Genomic DNA, 13,367 nt, shown 5'->3' with positions numbered 1-13,367 from the left:
TTGTATCTTGTATCAGTACTGTCAATCGCCCGTGATAAATCGGCGTGAAATTTCAGCAAGCGTGATTAAATTCCCCTTTTCTTCTTTTATTCTAATTCTCGATCGAGCAATCGGTTTTTGCGGGTTTATTCGAAAGCCATTCCGTGGCGAACGTCCGTCCTCTCATTAATGTTCGTTCTTAAGTATGAGCGAAGTTGGTCCGTCCTTAGTGACAACTTATGCTTTTAAAAATGGTAAAGAATTCGTGGTGAAGATAAAAGTCACCGCTTTTAAAGGATGTCAGCGGAGTCTGGTGCTTACTGTCACCGATAAACACACCGGCGAAAATTGGCAGTCCTCCTACGACGCGGCATGTTCGTCCCTTATCCTTGATAGCCAATACAAATTATGATTAGACCGATGATTCAAATTTCTTAATGCCTTTATTTTGTTAATCACAATTTCTGTACGTATTTCATTTATTTGCGTTGCATCGTTATGCACGTTTTCTTAACTATTTAAGATATTGAAAACTTGACGCACAAAACTGGGAATTACAAACATTTCGATGTATTCGTGGCTATGCTGCAGTCTGGATTGTTGAAAGTAAACTTTGTAATTAACGTGTGTAAATAAAGTAAATGAAGGTTAAAAAGTAATGAATTTCAGACGAGCGAATCTATCACTTTGGACCTACTCACGTTCGAGGACTTAGAATTGCTGCGTGCACGTAGACTCGAGCGTAATTCGTGTTCAAGTTTGGGTAACGCAACGAACAATCGCCGATACCTTATATTAACTTATACAGTAGAGTTTGATAGGTGAGTACGAAGTAACAGTTTTTGTGAAATCGTTGAACAAGAGTTTACCTTCTTTCACTATTTGCGAATGGTATGTCTTTCATGAAAATCAATATATATATATATCGAGCATAAGAAAGTTCACAAAACCAGTATGGATAGAATTTCTTTAAGATCAAACGTTTGCCAATGTCACGACCTTCTTAAGAATCCATTATCCGTTACCTCTGGAGTATTGTGGCTTACCTGACCCGGTGATATTGCAAGCTACCATCAGGAGATTACAAGCTGAAATCGAAAAATTTCAGTCCACAGGAGCAAGTAGAAACTTACAAAAACGCGTCGAGCAACTTACAGCCGCGAATCAAAGGCTGGTTCAAGAGAATCAGAGGCTCGCGAGTGGAGGTAGCAAAATAAACATCATAGTTTCTCGCAGACCAACTCTCCAAGTATTTTCTAACATTCAGGAAAGGGTTTAAGGCATTTATTGGGATCGATCAAGTCGTTAGAAAATAATGTTGCCAAGGAGCGGGCATTCTTTCGAACGCAGATTCAAAAACTCAAAGTTGAAAATGCAGCCTTGTCGGCGAAAGTACGGCAACTTACTGAATCTGCTGGCAGGAAGCCTGGAGATGGTAGCGCAGCATTAAGACGTTACAACCATCCCTCTTCTACGCGGACAAATTACACGGATCGTAGACGAAGCAGAAGTCGGTCTTCTTCGATCTCTAGTCACGTTAAAACTTCTAGATCTAGTTTATCACCAGGTAGTTTATTAACAACAAACATCCACGAATGTCAGAAGATTCTGTTTATACTGTATTATTATATCAATAATTATAGGCAGCTCAATGGAGTCAATTAGAACTCGACGATCTCCTTGTCGGAAAACAAGAACTTATAACAAAATGAAAGATTCAAGTTAGTATTACATACGATACATAAGTATAGCGAGCAAAACTGGAGGGATTCGGAGAGCAAGAAATTCACGACTGTCTTCGTTCACTCTGAAGCGCTACCTCTCGCTTGCCGAGAACTCCACGGAATGAGTATTTGCTTATGCTAGGTGGGACGTCAGGCTTACAGGTTCGTGAAGAAAGGAGAAGGCATCCACCTCTTCTCTATTGTCCAACCCCTTCCGTTTTGCTTGCGGCACCTATAAAATGTAATACTTTTATTTACGAAATTTCAAAACCTCTGTGTAGAGCTTGACCTTGAAAATTTGGAGTCAAGAATTCACACGCTACAGAAAATGTTAAAAGAAGGAATAAAGTTGAATTGATAACTGAACGGATCGAACATTTTTCGACGAATATTTCCATTAAGGGGTTCCATTCTGGTAATCACGCCGCAAAATTCGGTAACATTCAGGTTTTTTTTCTCAGTGAATACAATGAATAACAATGTCAAACTTTTTTTTTCTTTTATTAAGCTACTTGTAATGTATACGGAACAATTTTTTAAATACACTTTTAATTGTGTTTGTTCAATGTTATCTGGAGTTCAAAATCGCGCCTTTGAAAAGACGGCGGGAGTGATAGCGGTACTCATAATGATTAAGAATCAGCTTGGTTTTTTTGTTTCAGATGAGTCTGTGAGCTTAAATCACTCCCGCCAGGGAGGTATTTCTTTTCGAAGGCGCGATTTTGAACTCCAGATAACATTGAAAAAACACAATTAAAAGTGTATTTAAAAAATTGTTCCGTATACATTACAAGTAGCTTAATAAATGAAAACAAAAGTTTTACATTGTAATTCATTGTATTCACTGAGAAAAAAAGCCTGAATGTTGCCGAATTTTGCGGCGTGATTACCAGAATGACCTCTTAACGAGCATATATTAAAACACATACTATTATTATCATCATCATTATTGCAAATAAAATTGAGATGATTCTAAGTAATGGCAGAGTCGTAAACAAAATTCTCTAAAATAACGCATCTGTGTTTGAAAGTTATTTGTAATAAGAAGAAAAAGAATAAACAGTAAATACTGGATACTTTCAATAATAACGTTTGAAAATTGCTGCGAGTAGGTGCCTTTAATCATGTGCAAAGCCTTGCACCGCCTGTATTATGGAAAACATGTCTTATGTACACTGCAGCCTTATAAATGTATTCATTGCTTGTTGCTTTTAATATTATATCTACGCTATCACGTTCATTGATAAAATTGTAAAATTTCAGTTAACTGAGTCTATCAGCTTTTACATCGGTTTGGTAATACACTATAGCACGCTGAATCAACGATCTTTCCTCATCATTTCTCAGCGATTCCATATTTGCTTTTGAATCCGTATTTGCTTTTGAACCTTCTTTCAAATTCATATTTGCGTCGCATCTCCCATCTCTACAACCTCGTTCCGGTGGTTCGCTTGGTCGCCTCGAAGGTATTTCTTGCTTTGTATGTTTCGCTAGTATTTCAATAGCTTCGTGTAGATACTTAATGTCAGCCTCTTGTCTGCTGGTGAGGACAGTCAAGTACTGAATATCGTCTAGAAATTGTTTCTCCTGTTCGCAAGCCGCATCTTTTTTCTTCTGCTCTTTCTTCATTTGGCGATTGTACTCGAACAATAGGCAACCACCACCGATGCCAAATACGATAACTTCGCTCATTAAATTTGCCCCTAAGTCTATCGCCATGGTTTCGTTCAACTTTGCGACCTTCGTGGGCCTACCAAGATTCATTATATACATTTTAACTTTCACTTCCGCCCAGTGATATACTGTAATTAAGTAACAGCGACTCAACACACAATCGTACAGTTAAAAAGACTTGGAAAAACGTTGAGAAGCATCAGATCTGAGACGGATCTATTTTACTTACGTTGAGCAGGTGGAATGATAAAATAGGTTCTAAGTACAGGATGATTCTTCGCCTTGTCGGCAATGTACTTTGCTATAGGTTTACTAACTTGCCTCACAAATAACGCTGCTAATTTGAGAGCTGGAAACGAACCCACTACCATTTTCCTTTCTGTTTCTCGCAACAGCTTCGAATCCACACGCTATGTGCAGATAGAATCTGAAAAATAAGAGGCGTATAAAGGGGAGAAATTCGGCGCATTTGAAACATGCTATAGTCGCAAGTGATCATTCGGTATATACATTCGTAGCTCTTTCGCTGTACATTCTATTCGTATTTATCTATGAAATATCATGGGCATAATACTAATACAATAGGTCGCGCTTGACATGGATGTCATCGCGAAAAAGCTGAATTTCATGCTGTATTCGAAATCATTACCTCACCTCTGAAATTAGTTCAGAGTACAGCAGACGGCCATCATGATACGAGACAGAATGACCGTGTGGTATACGCGATCCAATTGCCATACGCCTTTTAAATTAAGGAAAATTAGCGTGCATAATTTTTCTCTTGTAACCGAATAAACTCTTACACTTGAATGTATCTATATCCACGCTTAAACTTATGTTTAAAAACATTGTAAAGCATCGGTCGGATAAGTATGAATTTCCAATAGCGCCAATAGTCAACTTCACGCATACCAACAAGCCTTGCGGTTAAAAAACTCAGGTCCCGTGAGAGTCCACGCGATACACCGGTTATTTTTAAACTTTACGAGTGAGATGAAACATTATGAATAATAATGCTTCCTGTTGTTAATGGTAAATTCACAGTAATTCGACGCTCTTATTTCCTGCCGCTCTGACTAGAGAATACAATCCCGGTCATTGTTTACTATCCCGGGATTGCAGGATTTTTTAAAGTCTATCTCGGGATTGGGTATAAACAATTTCAGTAATTAAAATGATTTATAATGTGTTAAAAGTCTAAAATTTTATTTAAAGTAAAAAAACAAACTAAAATCATATATTTTCAAGAATAAAAAACAGTTAGAATAAGTCTGAATAAGTATAGGTAATATCAGTAAACCATTCTGAAGCGTTTTGGAAATGCTGACGAAGAAATAGCAAAGCATCTAAAGTATCATCTTCTAGCCGAATTCTAATTTTATTTCCTATATAACCAGCCGCTGAAAAAGCTCGCTCTGCTTTAACGCTTGTCAGAGGAATTGACAACGAATATTGATATCCTTGTTCTAGATGATGTCCACGGATTCCACCATTCTCAAAAAGACTCATCTCTTTCTTTATGCTTGTCAGTAAATCAGATTTTTGGGGATTTTTCAGGTTCCGTTCGTTTCATACTCTTTTCGATCTCTTTTTGGGTGCCTTTCGTTTCGCGCATTGAGTGCATAGACTGAAGGCAATGGTGATTGGTAGTAGAGATCGTAGAGATGGAGTGCAAAATCACTAATAGCGAATTCGGCAAGCATGCACTGACTCTGCACTAGTGCCAGAAAATGACTTGGATTGGTTGTTTCTGATAGAAACGAAGATAGCTCTATAAGAATCAACCAATACAAGTCATTCTTTGGCACTAGTGCAGAGTCAGTGCGAGTTACCGAATTCGCTATTAGATACGCATCACGGTATACTGGATATTCAAGAAAGTGTATGTGTGCATATGCGTATATGGATAGACATCATAAACTATTATCCATTAAAAGTTTAAATAAAATGATATGAATATAGGTTAGATATAGGATATAGATTTGCATTCGAAATTCACATTTGTTAAAAGCATATTCGGAACTGTTTTTTAGCCAGATTATAATGTGGCTTATTTTTAGCTTATTAATTGAACTATTAATTAATAAGCTAACCAGATAGATCCATTAATTTTCATACACGAACCCAACGGTGCAGACCTTGTTCCGCGTACAATGCGCGCATCGAAAACGACGAAGAGGGAACATGGAAAATAAAGATGTAAGATAGGAATGCTTCGATGATTTCAGTGCGCGTTCATCAAGAACACCGTTGTGAACGGTTTTTACGGTTCTGTCATCGTCGCCGACGGTGCTCACTTTTTGAGCACCGTTCCCAACGGTGCAGACATCTTTCCGTGTAGAAGCTGAACGAGGCACGGTTGATTAAGTAGGAAAATAATTCACACATAATGTTGGATAATATATGTGATCGAAATAGTAAAAAACAATGTTAATCGTATAAATCTTATGGGACTGTAGACAATTATTTGAAACTGTTGATTTCGCAGATTAGAAAAGGGCAAATATTTGAAAAGGAGGCACAGTATTATCTCTCTTAACAGTTAGGATAATGAATGATAAGAAGTTCAACATAACGACCAGCAATTGTGCATTTACGATATGGGGTCTCGTAATGCATTTGATACTGCTGTGGGGCGTGCTCGACATCAATTTTCATTCTCCTATTATACAAGGATTGCCAAGCGTGCCAGTTCTAAACGACCCGCCAGCGAAGAGGCTGGTGTTGTTTGTGGCAGATGGTTTGAGATACAGAACCTTTGATGAAGCACCACCTAAGTTTCTTAAGTAATCTATTTACTGACTACTAAATCAAAAAATTCTTTTATATGTATAACGGTGTAATTCTGATTGTAGGTATGTAATGACGAATAAAGGTGTTTGGGGTGTATCTCATACAAGAATGCCCACAGAGTCTAGACCGGGTATCGTTGCAATTTGCGCAGGGTTGTACGAAGATCCTAGCGCTATCTTTAAAGGGTGGAAAGAAAATCCTGTGGATTTCGACTCTATCTTTAATCGAAGCCACATGTCGTGGGCATGGGGGAGCCCTGACATTATACCCATGTTCACGAGAGGTATCACGAACATTACTTGAATGCTTTAAGGGGGGAGGCTTACCTAGAAATTTTCGAAAAATCGATTTTTTCATTTTTATATTTTCTTGAAGTACAAGTTAATCTGAACAAAATTGACAAAGTTATACGCGTGTAAGTAGGTAAGTGTTCCTCGGTGTAGCGCTCAGACCCAAAACATTAAACGCGTTTTCCTCAAAATCATGTTTTTAAAGTTGGTGACACAAATAACTAAAAAATTAATGAACCGATTTACTCGAGGCTTTTTAGGCTTATTTTAGGGTTAAAAATCTAAGCGCTATCGGGAGCTTTCCCTTTTTTTTACCTAGATTTTTTTACACTCAAAAAACGAGCGATTTTTTTTTGGCAAATATCGATGCTCAACTTTGCACAGCCGTCATTTTGTCTCAAAATAATTTTTCCAAAATCGGGCCCCATAGCGCGTAGATAATTTCATATATTGTCTAAGAAATTTCGAATTTTCAATTTTGGATGATCGTGGCCCGAGCTACGGTTGTCACCGTAAAGCGCCTAAAAAAAAAAGGACGTCTCGGGCATCGTCTATAACTCACAAACCTTTCAATACTTTTTAACACAAAAAATACTGAAATATCCGTAAGATATACTCTTTCCAATAGACTAATGTTTAATAATAAAAGTTTATTGGTAATTTCTAGAAAAAATTCCCAAAGAAGCATGTTGTTTTGACCGTTCTAGGTAGGCCTCTCTCCTTAAGTATGAATCTATATAACAGGTATTATATCTTTGATATTTCATAAAACTAGGTGCAAAAGAGAACGTACACGGGGAGAGTTATCCTCACGAGTGGCAAGACTTTGATGTAATGCGAGGTCAAATTTGGCGCTTAGATTCGTGGGTGTTCGACAAGTACCTGAACTGGCTTCGAGAGGAAGCTCGCAAAGTAAAAGACGCGGATGGTATTATTCTTTTCCTACATCTGCTTGGTTGCGATACTACCGGACACGCTGCGAAGCCTTATTCTAGGTATTAAAGACCATCGATTCGGGGCATCGATACGAAAGTGGAATTATGCTTTAAATAGAACTGTGATTTCATTAGCTTCGACTTAAATTTAAACGCAGAGAGTACACTGATAACATGAATTATGTTGATCGGAAAATAGAGGAGGTTGTACTAATGACGGAGAAGTTTTTTGGGGATAATGGAACCGCGTATGTGTTCACGGCCGATCATGGAATGACTGACTGGGGATCGCATGGAAGTGGTTCCACGGATGAAACAGAAACGCCGTTGATTGTTTGGGGTGCAGGGGCCAATGCGTTTAATTCTCGTCACGACTTGGAGCAAGTGGATATTACACCGTTGGTATCAACTTTAATTGGTACACCTATTCCCACTAATAACGAAGTACGTGCAAAGATAATGTTAGCACAGTCGCTCGCAATATTTGTCAATCATTCAAATAATCACAATGTACGATCTTTCTTAGGGCGTGTTACCCTGGCAGTATTTAAACGATATTAATCTTGAATACACGAATCGTGCTTTGTTAAATAATTTAAAGCAGTTAACGTACCAAGTGAAGGCAAATCGTAAAATGAATTGCGAGGACGATGGACATGCGAATTGGAGGGAAAAGGAATTGGATAACAAAATATCAGCGTTAGATAAATACGCCGAAGTAAAAGACTCGCGCGAGAGATTAAAAGAAACAGTGGACGCGATCGGACTGGCCAAAGAATCTTTATCATACTTCCGACAGTACCAAAGATCACGGTTTCTAATATATTTGTCCACCATGTGGCTAGGATGGATAATACTGTTGTTTTTTAAATTAGCCGGGACGAAGCGAGCTGCTACCAACTACGTTATTTTAACAATATCAGATATTGCATTTGCAGCTATGTTAATTACAGTATGTGTTATGCACAAAGGTAAGATATCCACGTTTCTTCGCGATCGTTTAAAAAGTACATACTTAATTTCAACGCGAATGAAATAGTTTCAGGTTGCAGCAATTGGAGATCACCGTGTTACGCATCTTTAGCTGTAATCTCTTTCTGGCTAACTATTAGGAATGCAATTACGTACTCAATAGACTTTAGAATACAAAATAGTAAACGTTCTTGGATAGAAGTCGCGGGGATAATTCTGTTACTAGCAACAATGTTCATGGGATTAACATACAGGGGCACTCTTAGCGTAGGAATGTTGCTTGTTGCTTTTATGAAACAGATTACGTACAAAGCCACTCGGAATTTCCTTTGGACAGCTTTGTCGCTAGCTATCTTCCCGCTATTGCCTGTTGTAGAGCCGTACCCTCGAGTCTACGTCGTGTAAGTTCAAAATGATGCCAGACCGTTACGCTTCTCTTAAATTATCGTTAATTCTAAATGTCTACTTTCCAGGCAACTTAGTATATGTGTGGTGGCTGTAATGGTTGCTTTCAAAGTTGAATCAAAGTACAGGAAAGTAATAGAAATTCTTCGACTAGTACTTACAGGATTAACGCTCTCAGAATTCATAGATGGCCGAAGTTGGATATCGTGGGCGATTTTACTAACTACGCCGCTACACATTTGCACTTATCCCACGCAATTAAAGGAAAGAATGCAAGGGGTCGTGCTGGGACTGTTTTGCCCACTCGCTCTATTATCTGCATCTTATGAACCTTTCTTCTTCATAATCCTTGCAGTACACTTGTCTTGTTGGCCGCGATCTAATGCATTCAATATTCAAAGATATCGAGATACTAAACGTCTTTTGACGATGGAAGAATTGCTGACGGCCGCAATCTTTGTATCCTTTTTTTCTACGCAGAGCTGCATAATAGCACTGAAAGTATTAAACGGTTATTGTTACCCTTGTACATCCTGAACAATTTATTGTAGATGCTATATACATTATTGTGCTTCTTTGGAACTGGTAATATGGCAAGTATCAGCTCGTTCGACCCGTCTTGGACTCGACATTTCGTGACGATGTTTTCGCCATTCACGATGTTCTCGCTGATACTTTTAAAAATCAGCACACCATTAATGCTAATTGGATGCGCCAGTCGCGTGCTCGGGTCTCCAAGTATTTTCTTAGCGATACTTTTATTAGGAGACTGCCTGTCGTTACCGCTCCTGTATTGCGTTACTCCTCAAGGAAGCTGGTTGGATATTGGTAGCGCTATCAGTAGATTCACAATTGCGATATCACTTCCGTGTCTTTTATTGTTATTATATTATCTTTCGTACCCCCTTATGACATTCGTTCCAAGTAAACTTAAGTTCCATATAGCTTTAGAAAAGAAACATATTGTATAAAGATGCAGAATGTTTGTACGGAATCCAGTAATTTGTTAACATCAACAGAATAAAGTGAATACAAATCTCCTTATCGTTTAATGATTCATTCTCGTATGCAATAGAAATGAATAGTAAGTCGGGTCGTAATGGTGCGGCTTTCGTGCTCTTCGAATAAATGACTTTTATTTGCACGTGTCAGTTTGTTAGATTTAAAATTTAAATTCCTTATACTTCTTAGAAGCTTTCGAATCTTGACCTTGCTGGCGCTTGCGTTTACTCTGTAAAAATAAATGAATTTCATTCGCATATTAATTCACACGTTAAATACACGATGTACTCACTTTTTGTCGTTGCACGTGATCTTGAAGCATGTCTGACAAGTCTTCCCTTCTTAAGTGAGCTTGCCGTGACCTCATAGTCTCTTCGTATCGAGATGCCATTGCTTCAGAGTCCAGATCCAGTTCGCTTGGGTCCAGTGCCAACTCTACAGCTCCATCCTTCTCCGTTCTTCCATCAGACGTTGTTCCACTTACCCCACGGCGCGCAGCAATGACGGACGGTGGTGCTTGACCTCCCGCTGCGCCCGTCATGTCGTACACATGCGTGCTACCCATCATGCTTGCTCCGAGACCTTCTGTTCGTCGTTCTTGCAATACTGTGTACAAAGCAGGCGTATCCCCTCCTTCCATTTCACTTTCGATCTTCTTTTTCCTCAATTCAATCGTCTCTGGAGTTTCCAATCCTGCAGGGATCGATGTGATTCCACTTGGTGTTATTAAGCCTTCCGCGCCGGGCGTAACCAAGCCGCTGGCATCTCCCTCTCCTTCCTTCCCTTCCCCTTCGCCTTCACCACCTTCCTCCGCGTCCTCATCCTCATCTTCGTCTCCAGAAGATTCTGATTCAGGCTCGCCCCACATGCCTCTGTCAATTTCTTCGTCCATGGCATCTCCACCCGGAGTGCGGGATATACCGAACACATCTCCGTACAAGGGCCTTCCTGTTTCATCCACCGGAGGCTTTCCCCAACCGCCAGCGTGATAACCAAACGCGCATCCCTCCGGGATGGGCGCGTTCAAGCCAGGTATCTTTAAGTTCGGATAGCTAGGTGGCGGCCCATAACGTTGCATAGCGATGAGCCACGGTGGTGGTACCTTGTGACAATTAGGTCCCACTGGCATACCAAGCGCGGTGCGTAGTTCATCAGACAACTCTCCAGGCTTCTTCTCTTTCAAACGCGTTTCGAATTCTTTCCCCTCGTAATAAAGGTCACCATGAATTGTCATACGAGGTTTAGTCTGCCACTTGAAGAACGCGTCGTGTAATTTTTGGTAGTCAATGTCTATCTTGCCAAGCTTGGGCCTGGCCCTCTCCCGCATCTTAGCTTTCAACGTCCGCGTATCATCTCTCTCTTGAAGACTCGCCCTCATCTCTGTGATGCCTGTGCGTTTTATAAAATCTGGCAGATCGAAAGGAGGCTTCTCTATACCACGTTTGCCCTGCAAATATTTCCTTTTGAAACACCAGTGCCTCGGAACGGGTACTGTATTACGATGAGCTTTTAGCTGTACAAGGAGCTTCGGATCTCTGGCGGTAACGTCATGCATCTCCACGACGTCGGGACGTCCTACAAGTTGCTTCAATTCCGCGACGCTCAAACGCGTCAATCTCTTTAACTTCCTCTTGGAAAGACGCGGAGCACCGTTCTCCCCTCCGCCTTGCTGTTGCTGCGGATTATTCGCATCGTCGTCAAAATCATCCAGCGGCGGCACTTTGCTGGGTATCGTACCAGTCGTTTGTAGATTCGCCACTGGTGGATACTGTCCTATTGGTTCGCCTTTGTCCGCTTCGGTGGCTTTAGGTTCGGGTTCGGTTAACTTAAATGCTTCGAAAATTCTAGCGAACTGACGATACATCGGCTCCAAGTCATTAACGCTTGGAATCTCCTGAATGTACTCAATTTCCGGCAAATCATTTTTCGGTTTCGAGTTCTCTATATTGTCCTTTTTACTCTCCGATTCTTTTCCCGCTGTGTGCTTCCTCCTCTTTTTCTTCTTCTTCTTCTTTGTCTTATTGCCTTTCGCGTCTGTCTTTTCTGTAGATTCGGGTTCGATTATAACATCGTCTAACTGAGACGCTTCGTCGCCTCCGGCTTCGTGATTAGGTGACTTTCCTAAAGAACCTATATCGTTAGGGTCTGCTCCTACTTCCTTAGCCCTCTCAGTTTTAAAAGCCAGTGCTTGCTCCAAAGCTGCGGGTAGCTTCATCGAATCGTTGTCCGGGTCTCTTCCGCCGTCATCCGATGAATTAGGATTTTGTAGTTCGCTCGGTGGGCTCACTTTTAAGCTCAACAAGCTGGGTAACGTTTTAGGGGGATCTATTCCTGGGACTCCAAGGGTACTGTTTGGACCCAAGCTCATCATAGGTGGTATCTGATGTGCCATTTTTTGATTCTGTGTTTAGAATTGATAAATGAGAAACATTAACAGTCAATAGCCAAAAACATGTAATGAATTTCAGTCAGAAGTTCCGAAGAGATCGATACAAATGATTAAACAGAACTGTGATAACAGTTTGCAACAGCCATTTATAGATATGTACTTCGATGCTATGGGACCTATAATATAAATGACATACCCCTGCTCGTAAATGAAAATAAAACTAACCTCATTTCCAGGCATATTCTCCATGTTATTGTTACTATTACATCCCCGTACGCTTCGCCATTTGCACGGATCAGTGCCAATCAGTGCACAGTTCGCTACTGCGCCACCAGAGGTCCCAGATTCCCACAAATATACTATCGACCTCTCGATCACTCTCGATAAGAGTTCGACTTCCCCCCATCGATATAAATTTCCCGCCATTTCGTCGATTTCAAAAACTCACGCGGAGCAAATTTTAATCTGATAAAGGTAAAGAAAACAACAGCAATTTTACTAATTATCGTACCGCCATAAATAATATAAAGAGTACCATATATAAGGATTAATAGTTTAGAAAAGGAGAAAATAATTTACGTATTTATCATTATAAATAAAATTATAATAGAAATATAAATGCCTATGTAAGTCTTGAGCGTGAAACGAAGTTGGATCGAGCGGAAAAAGGACCAGTGCATTCTTCCACTTATGCTTATGTTTATTTATTAATTGTTGCGACGGAAGTCATCAAACTTGAAAATTTAATAAAAATATTCACAATGAGCATTCTTTCTTTCTTTCTCCCGCACGTACCTTTCTCTCACTCTCTCTTTCTCTCCCCCCTTTCACGCGCTCTCTTTCTCTCTCACACACTCTCTCGCGTCTCTGTTACGCGCACGGCCGTAACATTTCTCGTGAGCTGATGCGCGTGGTATGAGCCAATTTTCTTTTAACCGATGTAGAACTCGTGTCCAGCACTCGTTGGACACTTTGTGTTGCCTGGCTATGCATGTATGAATGTGTGGTATGACGTATATGTACATTCAATTATTAATAATTATTATTAATAACAACAATAATTAATTAATACGAATAGAAAATCATGTTTTCACGGTGAATGACTTGATTCCTTCTTTTCGTTCCTCTTCATTTTTTTTCTTCTTTTAAGATTCGATGAATGTTCGTTCCAGAGCAGTCTCCTTCCTTCGTCCCATACACGTGA

At 39.9% G+C, this 13,367-nt stretch overlaps 4 protein-coding genes across 8 annotated transcripts; 2 read left to right on the top strand and 2 right to left on the bottom strand.

Moving 5' to 3' along the window:
* The first annotated feature begins 184 nt into the window (after window positions 1-184).
* On the top strand, window positions 185-2,104 carry LOC143368456 (centrosomal protein CCDC61). Its single transcript, XM_076811213.1, has 7 exons — window positions 185-353; window positions 503-585; window positions 649-800; window positions 988-1,184; window positions 1,247-1,546; window positions 1,623-1,700; window positions 1,985-2,104. Exons 1-7 carry the CDS (start codon window positions 185-187, stop codon window positions 2,059-2,061), a joined length of 1,056 nt encoding a protein of 351 aa, XP_076667328.1. The 3' UTR covers window positions 2,062-2,104.
* LOC143368450 (optic atrophy 3 protein homolog) lies at window positions 1,533-4,282 on the bottom strand. 3 transcript variants are annotated; one of them, XM_076811202.1, is made up of 3 exons: window positions 4,027-4,282; window positions 3,607-3,804; window positions 1,533-3,505 (listed from the first exon to the last, which is right to left on the bottom strand). In XM_076811202.1, exons 2-3 carry the CDS (start codon window positions 3,746-3,748, stop codon window positions 2,967-2,969), a joined length of 681 nt encoding a protein of 226 aa, XP_076667317.1. In that variant the 5' UTR covers window positions 3,749-3,804; window positions 4,027-4,282; the 3' UTR covers window positions 1,533-2,966. The 3 variants fall into 3 exon arrangements, with proteins under 3 accessions (XP_076667317.1, XP_076667319.1, XP_076667320.1); XM_076811204.1 differs by having other exon boundaries at window positions 4,032-4,282; XM_076811205.1 differs by lacking the exon at window positions 4,027-4,282 and adding an exon at window positions 3,888-4,020.
* A 67-nt stretch (window positions 4,283-4,349) lies between these two features.
* On the top strand, window positions 4,350-9,812 carry LOC143368436 (GPI ethanolamine phosphate transferase 1). Of its 3 annotated transcripts, none has more exons than XM_076811175.1 (9): window positions 4,350-4,365; window positions 5,866-6,163; window positions 6,233-6,453; window positions 7,236-7,455; window positions 7,554-7,839; window positions 7,922-8,366; window positions 8,435-8,768; window positions 8,841-9,231; window positions 9,324-9,812. In XM_076811175.1, exons 2-9 carry the CDS (start codon window positions 5,928-5,930, stop codon window positions 9,741-9,743), a joined length of 2,553 nt encoding a protein of 850 aa, XP_076667290.1. In that variant the 5' UTR covers window positions 4,350-4,365; window positions 5,866-5,927; the 3' UTR covers window positions 9,744-9,812. The 3 variants fall into 3 exon arrangements, with proteins under 3 accessions (XP_076667290.1, XP_076667288.1, XP_076667289.1); XM_076811173.1 differs by lacking the exon at window positions 4,350-4,365 and adding an exon at window positions 5,601-5,744; XM_076811174.1 differs by lacking the exon at window positions 4,350-4,365 and having other exon boundaries at window positions 5,772-6,163.
* Sf3b2 (splicing factor 3B subunit 2) lies at window positions 9,633-12,548 on the bottom strand. Its single transcript, XM_076811178.1, has 3 exons — window positions 12,389-12,548; window positions 10,067-12,175; window positions 9,633-10,003 (listed from the first exon to the last, which is right to left on the bottom strand). Exons 1-3 carry the CDS (start codon window positions 12,410-12,412, stop codon window positions 9,935-9,937), a joined length of 2,202 nt encoding a protein of 733 aa, XP_076667293.1. The 5' UTR covers window positions 12,413-12,548; the 3' UTR covers window positions 9,633-9,934.
* Window positions 12,549-13,367: the final 819 nt, after the last annotated feature.

Source organism: Andrena cerasifolii, chromosome 4 (genome assembly GCF_050908995.1).
Source record: "Andrena cerasifolii isolate SP2316 chromosome 4, iyAndCera1_principal, whole genome shotgun sequence".
In the NCBI taxonomy this organism is placed as follows: Eukaryota; Metazoa; Arthropoda; class Insecta; order Hymenoptera; family Andrenidae; genus Andrena; species Andrena cerasifolii.
The sequence above is the reverse complement of the archived record's forward strand: the minus strand, read 5'-3'. Positions and strand labels throughout refer to the sequence as shown.